General features: G+C 36.4%; 1 protein-coding gene across 1 annotated transcript in view; it reads right to left on the bottom strand.

Moving 5' to 3' along the window:
- Nucleotides 1-2,292: 2,292 nt before the first annotated feature.
- LOC149808248 (ribosomal protein S6 kinase alpha-5-like) overlaps nt 2,293-16,289 on the bottom strand; it is a 109,023-nt gene continuing 95,026 nt past the window's right edge. The window contains exons 12-16 of the mRNA XM_089975435.1: nt 15,529-15,673; nt 12,266-12,436; nt 9,356-9,565; nt 8,206-8,356; nt 2,293-3,962 (exon numbers count right to left, since the gene is read on the bottom strand). Of these exons, the coding sequence (XP_089831561.1) occupies nt 3,112-3,962; nt 8,206-8,356; nt 9,356-9,565; nt 12,266-12,436; nt 15,529-15,673 (1,528 nt within the window). The 3' untranslated portion in view covers nt 2,293-3,111. The remainder of the gene's footprint in view (nt 3,963-8,205; nt 8,357-9,355; nt 9,566-12,265; nt 12,437-15,528; nt 15,674-16,289) is intronic.

Below are 16,289 nucleotides of genomic sequence, written 5' to 3'. Positions count from 1 at the left end.
ATGATAAAATTGTATGCCTTTTTGTCAATGTCATCATTTCCATGATAAAATTTTATGCCTTTTTGTCAAAGTCATCATTTACATGATAAAATTTTATGCCTTTTTGTCAAAGTCATCATTTACATGATAAAATTTTATGCCTTCTTGTCAATGCCATCATTTATATGATAAAATTTTATGCCTTCTTGTCAACGCCATCATTTACATACTAAAATTTATGTTCTTTTTGTTGATGTCATCATTTACATGCAAAATTTGTATTTTTCATCTTGTCAGTGTCATCATTTACATGATAACATTTTATACTTTTTGTCAATGTCATCATTTACATGATAAAATTTTATGTTCTTGTCAATGCCGTCATTTACAAGCTAAAACTTTAAAGATGCAAAGACATGCACATCTGTCTAAAATGAGTCATCTTAAACTAACTTATCAAATGTTTCAGCGATTGACATACAATAGTAAAATATATAGGTTAAACTTTGCAACTTAATAAAAGTTTCAAATTCATTAACAAAAACAATATACCTCAACCTTGTATAAAATCTTTATAACACTTTCCAAATTATTTAACATGGTTAATTTTCTTTAAATGTACAAAAAATTTAATAAATATATCAAAGACTAAATTTTACCAACAATCACCTGCAAAACAGTCAGCAATAATTAGATAATGCAACAGTCAGTACAAAAAAATATTTCTGTACCCTGTCCAAATTCATTAACTAACAAATCAAAAACCATATTTGAAATATTTAGAGTCTCTGAGTCACTTGGTCTCTGAAACAGAAACAAGTGTTCAGTGAAATGATACATTATAACCCTATCAGTATAACCCAGAAGTGAATTAGGAAGGACATGGGTCCTGGGTAATTTGCAACCCTAGTTTTGTTTTCAAATGGCACATCAGAAATTATTATCAGTAAACAGAAATTACAAACTTTATACAGTAAAGCCCGATTTATGTGTAAAATGCATTCCTGGGAAACCTTGCACATGTCAAATTCATGAAACTTGGGTGAATTTCCCATTGGAAGTATAGAAAAGTGAGTGACTGCATTCCTTAGACCATGCATTTATGACACCGAAGGTACCAAAATAAAACCTTTTTCTGCCATTACCTTTTTTATGTTACAAAATAAATTTTTAAACATATTTATTGAGTTACGTTATAAGAAATGGACAAAAAACAATATTCAATTCATCCACCAATGGTGAGCATCATCATCATAATCACATAAAAGAAATGGTAGATCTGGCTTGGGAACCCATGCTGTGCATTCACATATACATGCGAATGATATACGTCTTGATGCGTATTTTTCTGCCTCTGTGTTAATCCGCAACACTTGGCTAAGTCAAATCTGCATAAAAAGAGCGTTTACTGTGTGAATATAAGACAGAGGCCTATTCAGATCAGTTAAATTCTTCCAAATCCAGTAACTAAAATTTCAGTATTCCAGATTCTTTCAATCCACTGTGCAAGGTGTCCCTAAGAAAAACTTCGTTAAAAACGTCAAGACAAAACACAAGGCCAAACAAAAAAAAAAAATGTGTGTTCTGGTCAACCAACCATCCCTGTTTCACGCTGCCAACTCTAGCACTTTTTTCCCCCATGGTTAAAAAATCCTACCAAAATTCATATTAATTACATATAATGTGAGAAAAAAAGAACTGCCTACCTTAATTTTAAAACCAGAACAATCAGAAACACATATTTTTTGTTCGGCCTAAACTGTGACACCATGCTGTTTACAATACACAAAATCAAAGTCAATTTGATGTACTGCTTAATACAGGTGGCCAGACTAAGAGAATAAATTAAACACTTCCTCAGGCTATCTAACAAAGTGCTTTCAGAGATTGGCTAATCTTTCAAGAGGAGTGCTTTTTATTTCTTATCACTTCTTAAAACAGAAATTTCACGAGTTATGTCATTAACAATGATCACATAGTCACCCTGCAGTGCCAACATGGCAATTCAATTTTGCCAATAAAAAAAAAACAAAATGCAAACCTGATCAAATTAATGTTAAGAAATGAACTCTGCTACCTCTTGGATCTAGCCCTCGCAAAAAAAGAAGGAAAAAAAAGAAATGTCTTTTCTGTCAAACTCTTCCTTATTACCTCCCCTTGCAACTGCAAGGTGATCACCTGCTTATATTATATACAGATGGGAAATGGGACAGTTGGATTTGAAGGTAACAGTTTATTTCTAACATTAATGTGATCAGGTAATGAATTTCATGCAGAAATGGTAATGTCCAAGAAAATATACAGAAATTAAGTCCCCAAAAATTCCTAATACTAACACATACATGCTTCAAAGGAACCCATTCCTGCACTTGCTCATTTCATTACTCTAATGAACATTCTCTATAATATCAATATAAATGACACCAGACCTCCTACATATATGGACCAGAGTTTTCTATAGACAATACTTCCAGTTTTCTGGGGGTCATTAAAGTTGTCATAGTTACACACTAGTTCTTTGCTATGGCATGTCATTTTGTTTTTATACTTGAGGTTCCATACATATCGTTCTTTATTTTTATACATCACAATGACCTCTGTTAAGTGAGAAATGGGCCTAGCCCAAAAAATGAGATCACTCATTAAAGGTTCTTCTCTTCAATTTTTTTGGTTTATCAGACTTTGTAAGACTGGCTCTTTATATAATGCAGTGTCCAATATGGCAGGCTTGACTGTAGTAAGGTGTTTGCTACAAAAAGGTACTCTCATCATCTCTGCGTACACCTTTCACTGTAAATGAAAGAGTTGTCTTGGGATCTGTCAAAGTAAGGTATATATATATATATATATATATATATATGAGATAACATTTTACTGCAACAATGACCCATCTGCCTGAAGCATCTCACAGGCTAATTTATCCAGTGATTATGTCTGAAAAGCACTATTCGTCACATCACATCAAATTTCATTATTGTAGTACACTCACAAACAGTGAATACAATAACCATGATGGGTAAGAAGCTCTGCACATAGAAAAAAATAAAAAATCCCAGTGAACAAACCCTGTCAACCACAATCTATAAAAAAGAAACAAATAAATTAGTCAAATATTATCCAAAGAATAATTATCTAGTCATCTATTACTATAGTCTCTGATGGTAATGAATGCTTCTTTGAAGGTTGCTGACTTCTATTGCTGTTTTCATCATCAACATCATCACCAACATCATCATCAATGACAACACATTCATCTTCAAATCCTGAATAATTACTCTCTCCATTGTCATCATCTTCATCATCACCATCTTCATCATCATAGTCATCTACCACTTCCACGCTGTGTTTTCTCTTTACTCCTCGTGAATTAGGAAACAACTCAGTATCCACTATATCATCCAATTCACTGGCAGAATCATTGTCTTCCACCATGACAGCCTGTTGAGCAACTACTTCTACACCCTTGCCAAATAAGTGAGATGACGAGTCCAGACTAGAATCGTTATCAGTTTTGACAGGTGTTGTCTTTTGAGGCACAAACCCAGTACTATGCATTGAGCTCTGTGAAGTGGATGAGGTACTGGAATTATGGGAATTATTAGAATTGGATCTTTTCTTTGGTGGATATTCCACAGGTATAGGCTGTGTCACAGTCATTGTCTGGGCACTTGTAGAGCCATGAGAACCACTAGAATTGTTACTATCTGAGGACCCACTTCGACCATCTGAGCTAGTTTTTCTTTGCTTTCGCCTCCGAGCCAGTGGAGCTTTATTTACATCCTGCAGAATAAAACCTTCCCTAGTGGCCCTATGGAATGCATTCATCGTAACACTGAGTTGCATATAAAGCATGTTGCTACTAGAAACCAAAACATCTGGTGTTCTTAACGGTGCATTACAATGTGCACAACCTCCTTGCAACCATTCATTCTGTTTTAATTGCATCATTGTCAGTCTTTTCTTGGGCTCAACAGTAAGGAAGCCTGGTGAAGAGAGACAAAGTCAGTAGGAATTATTCAAGATACGTAAAAATAACAAGAACCAATAATAAGAGTGTAAACAATAACTACTTTAATAAGTGTATCATGCTTAATAAATCTATAAATGTGTTTGTACAACACAGATGCCCTCCCAATATGATACAACTGAAATTTCAAGGACATAAGTAGTCATAAAACATAAAGCAATATAGTGGGAGAATGACAAAATGACAAGCACATGGTTTGTGAAAGTGACCATCAAGTTTTCCTACCAAAACATGTCCAAAGCAATCCAAGTGTTTGACTTTTCAACAATGTGTACTCTGATTCAGTCCACTTGAATAATAAGTGAATGGAGAGCATGCGGTTTTGCACACTAAGTACTGGCAAGACATCTTTTCCAGAACTGGCACGCAACATATGAATACCTCTAAATATACTAAAATTAAATAAACCTTGTTCAATATGTAATGGCAAAAAATTTAAGTCAAATGGAAGTTGTTGTTGTTGTTGTTGTTGTTGTGGGGTTTAACGCCATTTTTCAGCACACGATAGGCTATGTATGGCGGCCAGTATTAATGGTGAAGGAAGAACCAGGGAAAACCCCGGGACGAACCACCGACCCACTCAAATGGAAGTCATATATCTGTCAAATCTAAAAAGAAAAAAAATAATCATATGTCAGTAAGCAAATGACTGCAGAATACCCTATGCCAGTGCTGTCCAACCTTTTTGACACCAAGGGCCACTGAAAAATGTTTTTCTTGAAGCCAAGGGCCATAGCAGAAAACAAAAGCAACGACTATATAGCTGCTCGAGCTCTGGCGGGCCATTTACAATCAGCCCGCAGGTTGGACAGCACTGCCTATGCTCTAAAAGTGATATTCTGAAAAACTCCTTTCTTATGTGTAAAAAAGTCCATTCTTGTGTGTGAAGACATGCATTCTTGTATGTGAAGAAGTCCATTCTTGTATGTGAAGAAGTCCATTCTTGTATGTGGTATAAATTCATGTCATTAAACAAATACATGTCATCTTTCAGGAAGATATCAGGTTTGCAGGATATTTCCTGCCAAACAGATGATTCAGACATACATGGACAAAATTTTTATTAAGAGGTCCAAGCAGGACTGATTTTTCTCACCTGGAATATGCTGGAATAAAAGGTAAATGTTGTTGTTGTTGTTGTTGTAGTAGGGTTTAACGCCATTTTTCAGCACACAATAGGCTATACATGGCAGCCAGTATTAATGGTGGAGGAAGAACCCGGGAAAACCCCGGAAAGAACCACCGACCCACGAGAAGCTACTGGCAAGCTTTCTCACATGCCGACATTAGCCGAATCCAAGACTCGAACCCATGCAGACAGAGGTGAGATGGCAGTGATCCGTAACGGAGAGCACTTTAGACCACTCGGCCACTCGGGGCCCCAAAGGTAAATGTAGTAAGAAGGCAGGTGTGTTGGGTCAAAAGATACACCCATGTCAGAATAATTTCCAGCCATTTGTTAGAAACTGGTGGTATTTGACATGATAAATTATGTTGCTACTTGTAATTTCAGTTGGTCTAGTCAGTGTATTAACATATTTGTATCAGTGTGAAAGGTGCTTATTATAGGATTCTCTCTCATCTGGTTATTCTCTAACATTTTTTAATTATATTATTATTTTAATAATAATAATCATAATAATAATAATAATAATAATAATAATAATAATAATAAAGTATAACTACCCTATATACTCACGTATAAGCTGAAAAATTTAGGAAAAAAATAAGGCCTGGAAGAAGGGGGAGGGGGTCGGCTTATCTGCGGGCCAAGGTCCAAGTCTGAAATTTTTAACGCTTTTTCCCTCGATTTCCAGCATTTATTGTTTCTGTCGATCGCCGAAGATGAGATCACATGCCTAATGATGCCACATGGCTCATAAGACATGTGCTGTCGTGAAGTGAAACAAATATTTTTTTTTCTAACTTAAGTGGTAGGATAATGAATGAAAAACATGTTTTAACGTACTTGACATCTATCTGACAGATGTCCTTCCACCAGAAAATGCAGCCATACGTATTATTTGAGCCACGGTGGTACGTGTATTTTCCAAAAGAACCGTCATATTAGTAATCTCCAGTCAAGTATTTAACCCTCAGCTAATCAGTAATCGTTAAACTCTATGGTATCGTACAAATGCAAGCTAGCTTATTTCAGTGTAAATATGAAAAGAACCTACGTAAAAAAATAAAAGAATTATGATACTGAACGTATATACGACAAACATTTTGATCGAGAGTAGAAATACATGTACGATAGTCTTAAAGGAACAATAGCGAGAGGCTCCATAGGGGTTTGTTGCGTGCATGCTTAGGAAGGGTAAATAACAGGGCACTATATGAGTCAGCGTGAATAATTGTAAAACAATATAATTTGTGGGATTTCTTTGACAGGTGTTTTAGAAGTAATCGGCAGCCACAGTTTATATACTACTGTTGTTTAGTTGTTTGTAAAGCAAAGTGGTTTGTTAGCGGTAGAGTGTTGTACAATAGCTACCATATGCTAAATCTGTGGTAAATGCCTCCGGGATAATAGGTTTGTTTTGTTGCACAATGCCAATGACTTTACTAATACATGCTGACTCTCAGATGTATTGTTTAATGAGATATGGTAGTGGACATGGTTTCTGCTCAAAGTTATAAACTGTCACAATACTTGAATAATGTCCACACTGGAACAATCATATTTTGATCAATTGAATCACACTACCGGTAGTTTAAAAAAACCACACAAATAAACAACAATGATAAATAATTATCAAATACAAATTGATAACCAACCACACATGAAAATAATTACAAGATAAGGTATATAAATAGTATACTACCACTATAAGAGGCTGTGAAAATGACAAAAGGCAGGAATTTAATGAGGCCGGACATCGATTTGGTCGCCAAGTGGGTAAAAGAAGCGTGAGAGTCAATTCCATCAGAAATGATTGCAAAATCATGCAGGAAGTGCTGCATCAGCAATGCCATAGATGGAACAGAGGATGATACTATATTTCAATCTGACAATGACGAGGAGAGCGAGAAGGAGAATGACACACTATCGGATGACCTTGATGACAATGACGACGTATATGATGAAAGCATGCCCGTAACAGAAGCCGAGTTTCGTGAACTGTTTGGCGAGTCTGATACAGAGCCAGATTTTGAAGGATTCTAAGAGTGACAGAACTTGTATAATTCATGATTTTAGAATGAGGATTAATTAAATTTCCATTAAGACTTAACAATTTAGAACTGTTTTTATTTCAACATATAAATTAGCTTTCTTACTTTCATTTTATTTAATAATGTGATTTGCTTAAATAAACGTTGTTGTTGTTGTTGTTGTTGTGGGGTTTAACGCCATTTTTCAGCACGATAGGCTATACATGGCGGCCAGTATTAATGGTGGAGGAAGAACCCGGAAAACCCCGGAAAGAACCACCGACCCATGAGAAGCTACTGGCAAGCTTTCTCACATGCCCACATTGGCTGAATCTTAGACTCGAACCGCCGCAGACAGAGGTGAGATGGCAGTGATCCGTAATGAAGAGCGCTTTAGACCACTCGGCCACTCGGGGCCCCTTAAATAAACGTATTCAGAACTCACTTTGTGCATCTTGTGATGTACCGGTAGTCTAGAAATTATGGGTCAGCTTATACGCAGGTCATGCACTTTATAACAGTTTTACCAATTCAGTGGGGGGGGGGTCGGCTTATACGCAAACGGGCTTATACGCAAGTATATACGGCAGATATACTTTATGGCAGATGGGTATCATTTGTAGATTTTCCATCTGGGACCTTTGGATGCTACACCCCTGCTATGGGAGCCACCTCATAAACAATTTTGATAAACATGTCCCAAGAAATACTAATAATTGGATGGGCTGATAGCTGCCATGGAAGCCATGCTAGATGTCACATTGATTCCTCCATTTTCATCTAGGACCAATTAGACATCATAATTGGCCTTATGATAAAAATCCCATACTGATAAAACAATCAATTCATGAGGAGTCATTATAACAAGATTTTCAAGATGGCCACCATGAAAACCATATCTGAAGCTGGATTGGCACCACTTGGAAAAGACCATGTTCAATATAATATTATCTGCCGGCCGACAATACCACCTATAAGTAAACAGATAAAAGAGAAAGAACATTTATCAAGAATGTGGAAATGAAGGCAAAGTTAGAAATTACCTCTGATGAGCTTTTTGGCTGGTTCTGATACAGTTTCCCACTCAGGACCAGACAATTCAAAATGTCCACTTTTAATCTCCTGCATAATTATAGCAGCCGTGTCTCCCTGACTGTGAACTTGGAAAGGCACTTTGCCCGACAACATTGTATACTGGAAAAAAAGGCAAGATCAACTGAAAAGTAACCTTTTTTGTTAACTACTCATTGGCATAAAAAAGCAACATGAATTCACTTATTTGTAATATTAATTGTAACCATTTTGGAGCAATAAACAGATTTTCTAATGCTGGGCCAAGTCTATTCCAATGTCCAGATGTCAATGCCTGCACCCAAATCAATGAAACTTTGTATGATGTGAATAGTCATTAAAATGGAATATGTATATATAACAAGAGTCACCAAACTGACACTCTTCAAACTGAAACAAATTGGTAGTAATAAGTCACATTTGTTTCTTCACTCTTTTTATCCTTTTTAATAAGATGAATAAAAAACAAATCAGATATTATTGAAGGAACAAATATATTTTCTTTTATGCGAGAGTAAACAACTGTGATGGCCAGGGTGGGTGGGTTTATTGCACATTTTCCATTTCAATTAGGACCAATTACAAATTAATAGGTTTACAGGATCAGTACATTACAAGAATCTTTTCTAATAATGGCTATTACAGGTATATGGGGATTGGGGCATTTATGTGTCATTTTCATTCAGGACCAGTTACAAATTAACAGGTTCATACAATAAGTAAAGCTGAAAAATCTTATATGATAATACCTAGTGTGGTTGTTGATATGATTATCCATTCAGGTGTAGAAATATTTTCGAGACTGTCACCATGACTTTTCTTTAAGTAGTTTAGGAGGATAGTGAAAAAAAACCAACTACTTATGTACAACTGATGATGCTCACCAGACAAGCCTACCAAGGACTAGATAAATACACCATGAAACTTGTACATTAAGTATAGTAGAGGAACAAGATAAATGTATCATTGATGAAGAGTACAGGCTATGATGGTTTGACAATGCCATCTGAAGAGCAAGCTGGCTGGTCTATAATGTCACATGAACTTTAATACATGGACAAAAGAATTATTTCTTACTAATTTTTCTTTAAATATTACAGTTTACACCATTCAAAAACTCACCAGAATGACCCCTAAGCTCCAGAGGTCACATGATTCATCATATCCACCATTATCCTTATTGGGTACGGTCTGTTTCAAGACTTCTGGGGCAGCATATGGTAGTGAAAAACATGGCGTGCTCAATGTAGCATTGCCTGGTTTAATTCTAGCAAACCCAAAGTCTACAATTTTTATCACACTATCCTCTGACTCATTTGCAAATAGTATATTCTGAAATGAAAATATGTATATGTATATTAATGCAAGGGTCATTTAATCAATGACAATTGCAATACTAACATTCTAACAATTTAGTTTGCACTAATTAAGATGAGTCATACAGTGCATACATTTTTTTTCATGCATAAGTTTCAAGGTTTAGTAGAAATTAGATCAAGAAAACATCACATGATCTGAAAAGGACTTATGTTCTCATGACTTCCAATCATGAGTTTTTCTGCAAAGGATCCTGAATTTGTTCATGATTGGTCAGATTGGAACAGCTGATTTGTTTACTGAATTTGATATTTCTAAATACTAAATGATTCATTTTAAAGCTTGGTATTATACTGTATTGCTGCTGCACATTATCTTCTTATATTAAAGGATTTTACACTCTTGACATTACACTAAAATTGAAAGAGATACACAGCTTAGCTTGATTTATTGAATTTTATATTATACAAAGATATTCAGGTATTAACAGCTGAACAGATTTATTGTGAAACATTCAAGGTCATTTGGATTTAAAAACAGTGTGACTCTTCTGTGGTGTTGATACATAATAATAAATTCACAGTTTTATTCAGAATATTTGGAACATATATGGATTACTTGCTTGCTCTTTCTTGTTACGTAGTTGAAACCCCTAAGGTGTAACTATATATATATATATATATATATATATATATATATATATATATACACACACACACACACACACACACAAACAGAGCTGCTCTGTGAAAGTATTCAATTAATCAATACAGGTTTTCAATACAAATGATACAATTTGGCAAATAGTGATGCATGAAATTTCTATGGTACCTAAGTCTAGCTGGCTAAGTAGTTAGTGTCCCAGACATGTGACTAGCCAAAGTGGTTAAGCAGTTAGTGTGCCAGACATGACTAGCCAAAGTGGCTAAGAAGTTAGTGTGCCAGACATGTGACTAGCCAAAGTGGTTAAGTAGTTAGTGTGCCAGACATGTGACTAGCCAAAGTGGCTAAGTAGTTAGTGTGCCAGACATGTGACTAGCCAAAGTGGCTAAGTAGTTAGTGTGCCAGACATGTGAATAGCCAAAGTGGTTAAGTAGTTAGTGTGCCAGACATGTGAATAGCCAAAGTGGCTAAGTAGTTAGTGTGCCAGACATGTGACTAGCCAAAGTTGCTAAGTAGTTAGTGTGCCAGACATGTGACTAGCCAAAGTGGCTAAGTAGTTAGAGTGCCAGACATGTGACTAGCCAAAGTGGCTAAGTAGTTAGTGTGCCAGACATGTGACTAGCCAAAGTTGCTAAGTAGTTAGTGTGCCAGACATGTGACTAGCCAAAGTGGCTAAGTAGTTAGTGTGCCAGACATGTGACTAGCCAAAGTGGCTAAGTAGTTAGTGTGCCATATTTATAACCAGCTAAGATGACTATGAGCAGCCGAGATGGCTAAGTGGTTAGGGTCCCAGATTCATGACCAGTTGGGTACAGGCTTCATCCAGCAAGACCTGGTTCGATGTAGCTTTTCATGAGTTGATCAACCCTTAAAAATCGAAATCACAAACTGCGAGCTTGTAATTATCAAGCTCTGAAAATATCAAGTAGGCTATCATACATTGATATTTTTCACCCCAAAAAAATGATTTTCTATCTATTTTTAAAAAAGTTAATTTATTTACTGGCAATCAATTTGACTAGCATTTTTAGTTTAGACACAAGTCATGACTGCTGAGAACATATACATAGAATAACAATAATAATGTACTTATACATCTTGAATGCATGCCATGCGTGGGCAAGAGGCATGCACAGAGGCATATTCGGCACATACATACCCACCCATTTCGGCATATTGTCAACTGCACATCTGTACCAAAGTAACTCGGCAATGTTCGAATCAGTTCAGATTCAGATGAGTCAACTGCATTAGCAGTAAGCACCCTGTCCCACTCAGACATCACGTGCTGTGTGTTTGTTTCCACGTGCTTTGCTTTAAATTCATTCTTTTCTATTTTGTGTTCACAGTCTTTTATTCATCCCACACTTCACTGGGTATCCTGTGTTTGGATTGTTAATTATTACTTACAGTGATATTTAATATAGTTATTTTTAAAAAATTCTAAATAATTGGTACTTCACAGCTCCAGGCAAACGTCATGTGGGCAGACGTAAGCGCAAGCTTGCAGTGGCTGATTTATAGATTAGGTAAAATGTTTTTATAAAAACTGCAGTTATTATGTCAAAAAAAGAAGTAATAAAACTGAAATATTTATTATTATTAAAACAAACACAAATATGTAATGTCAGTTTTTTTGGTTTACCCGAACCTATTATATATTCGATGTTGACAGTTGTTGTCATCCTCCCCCTGTCCCCATTCCCCCCTCCCCCCACTGTTGGCATTCTTTGGCTAGCGAGTTGTCACAACATACTGCACGTTACTTATGGGGTTACAATTTACGAGGGTTGGTGCTGATGTGCCATTAAGCATAATCAAAAAATAATAAATCGGTCAATCCATGAATCTGATATTTCTGGGGCAAAATGTCATTCTACAATCGCATTTTGTCTCCGGTCTTTTAATTATATAACACCTAACCTATAACCACTTTCTCAATTTGTGTTTCTCTACAATGGGGGAAGGAATTGACTTTTTCCAGCTTTTTAAAGTCTTAATGGATTTTCCAGAAATGAAGTAGTATGAAGTGTGAAAGCAAATCAGTTCTACCTCTGGTTTGAGATCCCTATGTACCACACCCCTGTTGTGCATGAAATCGACAGCCTGGACCAGCTGCCACATAATTTTGCTGGCTTCTGGCTCATTAAAGCTCTTCTTCTTCTTGATTCGCTCCAGGAGCTCTCCACCCTGCAGGTACTCCAAAACCAGATATGTGTGAATCTAAAAAAAATATGGAAGAAGTGGCTCATACAGACCAGGATTGAAATTCAACATTAACACGAGCCATATTTACCTTACAAATGTTTGTTTAGCTGCCATTTAAGCATTGCAAAATGTTCGAAATTCTCAGAATTAAATATTTCTTAACTATTTTGCTGAAAAAAAAATCCTTTTAAAAAAAAGTATTTGAAAAAAGAAGGATGGAAAAATGTAGGCTGCCAGGTGATGAAATAATAAGGTAAATAAGAAATACTGAGATTTTATTATAATACACAAACTAAAACTAATACAAATAATCAACTTGTGAAAAGGATGTTATGTAGAATGGGCAATGCACTAGGCATAAGATAATGCAGGCCTACTTGTTAACACTGTGTACATGTTCAAAATGTTGCAAATTATAAACAAATTACTGATTAGTTTCTAAACGAACTGAAGGAAGTAAACTCAGTTTCAATAAATGTTTAATATATGTCTCAATATACATGCTGTATTCAGGTTCAGGTCCATCTGTTGTATCTAACTAAGTAAACTGTTCAACATGTCGATTGTCACTGAGATCATCTGAATATCAGCAAGTGTCAATTGGCCTATCTTGTTATGTTTCTATTTTACACAATCTCTTCCATACTGCATAAGTTTTAGAACTCTAATAATTTGTGCCAAACCCCTTTTTGATTTGGTATTTAGTTGGCAGTCAAGCATGTACCCTTCCTCAATTATTAGCACATGATCACCACTCATGATTGTAATGAATTAGCATAAATGAAAAGACTGAACATCAAAGGTTCTCTTTGACTTAGATTGAATCATGTGCCAGGTAAATGCTTTCAGTAATCCCATGTATTGTCTGGGCTTAGACTGAGCTGTATTACATGGAAGATAGGAGTCTTAATTGGTTTAATCATCTCCAATGGAATATGGCAGCATATTATAAAACATTTCAAATGATTTTTTCACAATTTGGGAATTCCTGTATAGGGATACATCACCAACAAGCAACTTCTATTGAGCCTGGCACCCACCTGAAGGTTGCCAGAGAAGTCAATCACTGATTAGGAGAGAGAGGTCTTTCTCCAGTTGTTGCTTGGCCTCTGTAGTTTGCAGTATATCAGTATTATTTCTATGACACTTGTCATCCCATATCCATGGCTGCTTCTGACACGGGTGAACCAAGAAAAGATTTTGTAACAACAACTTAAGAGGCAACTCCTACGCTGCTGTTTTGATTTCTTTGATATATCCCCCATACAAACAGGAGTGCAAAGTTGCTATGCAGCGCAGTTTGAGCAATGCTGAGCACAGTATAGTATCCCTTCTGATTAAATCCATCAAACAAATTTTGCAAGTCACTGACAATTAGGTCCGATGTTTCACACATTTTCATGCAGGCTGCAGTTATCCATTCAGCATGAATCAGCTTTATGGTTTTTGGTTTAAATGTCTATTAATATAATATACAAATCTTCATCTTTCTCCTGTTGTTCCTCATGCCCTGTTTAGCATATGATTTGTGGAAATATCATTTTAATTCTTCTTTGTAGTCTTTATTTATTATAAAGCTGTGTGAAATTGGTTCAGACATGAGGCAGTCTCAAACGAAGGAGTGATTCCATTGTCTTTAAATTTAGTTAGCATCTTTGTACTTTAATGCCCAAATGGTTAGAGCATCCACCTAAAAATCTGGAGGTCACAGGTTAGAACCCCTACTGAGTCATAATAAAGACTTCGAAAAATGCTGAAAAAACCTTGCTAGATGCTCAGCATTAACTCCTTCAGCCCCAATCCTGCCTGTAGGCGTGATGAGGCTGTACCCTACTTCCGAGCTCTGCAGCATCAAGGTCATTTACGATACACCAAAGTGGGTGATATTACAAAAAGCAGACAGATATAGCTCTACAACTATACCAAATAATCTGGACGTTCTAGTTGCACTACAAAATACAGAGAGAAAAATCTAACTTTTTGGACCCTATATTTTTTCACCCAAAATTTGCTCGTGGTTGGAATCCAATTTTGTGTGAAGATTTGAGACCTTTTGGCCTCAGACCTAAGGTAGACCGGCCTGAACTGCACACAGATGAACCTTTGCAAAAACTAGGATAAGGTGGGCATTTGGAATAAGAGTGGTCTCCACACTGTACTTAATGGACTCTGAACACATCAAATGTTAACACTGCTTGCTAACTGCATTGAGTGAGGGGCAGCTGGTCATTTGTCCAATGTTATCTAATCCAACTGGGATCTTTTCAGAATTGTACAAATCTCAAGCGACCGTTTCAACCCCACAGATGTCAGAATATACTGATAGTGCAACTTATGGACAGTGTTTTAAAGAAGATTTGTTGTTGTTGTTGTTGTGGGGTTTAACGCCATTTTTCAGCACGATAGGCTATACATGGCGGCCAGTATTAATGGTGGAGGAAGAACCCGGAAAACCCCGGAAAGAACCACCGACCCACAAGAAGCTACTGGCAAGCTTTCTCACATGCCCACATTGGCTGAATCTTAGACTCGAACCGCCGCAGACAGAGGTGAGATGGCAGTGATCCGTAACGAAGAGCGCTTTAAACCACTCGGCCACTCGGGGCCCCCGTTTTAAAGAAGAAACCATGCATGTGTACTTTAATGGCCAATCACCTTTGTGTATTTGACTGCACTGACACGCTAAGATGTGGTAGGACTGGTTTAATCAATAAAGTGACTGCCATTTACTGTCAGCATCATTCTGTACTTTTTATCGGGGTATTAGAAGAAGTTAACCCATGTATACCTAAAATGTATGCAAACCTAGCCACGCAAAAACCTGCACTTAAGAATGAACAAAAATGTCTTCTTTTTAAATAAAAATTTGAAACCCATGAAAATAATTTATACTATGGTATTATCTAACAGTCTTCTACCATAGTCATGCATGTATTACTAATTAATAAAGCCTAGATACACAGGATTGACAGACCCAACATGGACTCTATATCAGAATCAAATATAAAATTGGAGTCATCTAACTAGAAGTACGTAACAAAGAAATCTCAATTCAATCTAACAAAGGAAATATCATCATTCAAAGGGTAAAAAAAACTTGTACTTACTTCATCATGTATGACATCTATTAAGGTGACAATATTTGGATGATTTTGGCACAAGGCTAAGGATTTAATCTCTCTATTGGCATCCACCCTCCTGCTGATTATCTTCACTGCATAGATCTTGTTGGTGGACCTCCGACGGCATTTTCTGCAGCAGAAATATACATAGAAGCAGTGTGCAATAAACCCTTTCCACCCAGTCAACACGAGACCATACTCTTATAACTAAGACATTCTGCAATAACCATTGGTGCACATATGGAGGATTGATGCTAAGGTAATGAGTGATGAGGGCAAAGAAGACCATGTCAGTTTACTCAGGCAGACTTGGAGGGGCTTTAAACCAATTACTTGTATGCTTCGAAGCCAACAAATAGGCTGCAATGATGAGGAAGAAAATATACATGCATTATACTACACCTTGAGATGCATTAAAAGTTTCATCAGCATGGGGATGAAATCCAGTTTAACAAGTCAAGCTGTTGTGGGGTTAAAAAGAGAGGATGTAACAAATAAATGGCTAAAAATACTTATATCACTCAAGCAAGACATTTAGGTCACAGTGACAAAGTTTTGGTATGGATTAGCTATGCTCCCTGACATAGATCTACGTATAAAAATTTCACAATTATTGATTCAAGATAATGAGGAAAAAATGAACAGACAGCTGAACAAGAGTTCCAAGTGGGATAAAATCACTCAGTGGACTGACATCTGATTAAAAGCCAAATGCAAGAACAGCTGGCCAAAAAATCTGAATAAGT

The sequence above is a fragment of the Sinohyriopsis cumingii genome, chromosome 1, assembly GCF_028554795.1.
Source record: "Sinohyriopsis cumingii isolate HCF-2022 chromosome 1, ASM2855479v2, whole genome shotgun sequence".
NCBI lineage: Eukaryota > Metazoa > Mollusca > Bivalvia > Unionida > Unionidae > Sinohyriopsis > Sinohyriopsis cumingii.
The sequence above is the reverse complement of the archived record's forward strand: the minus strand, read 5'-3'. Positions and strand labels throughout refer to the sequence as shown.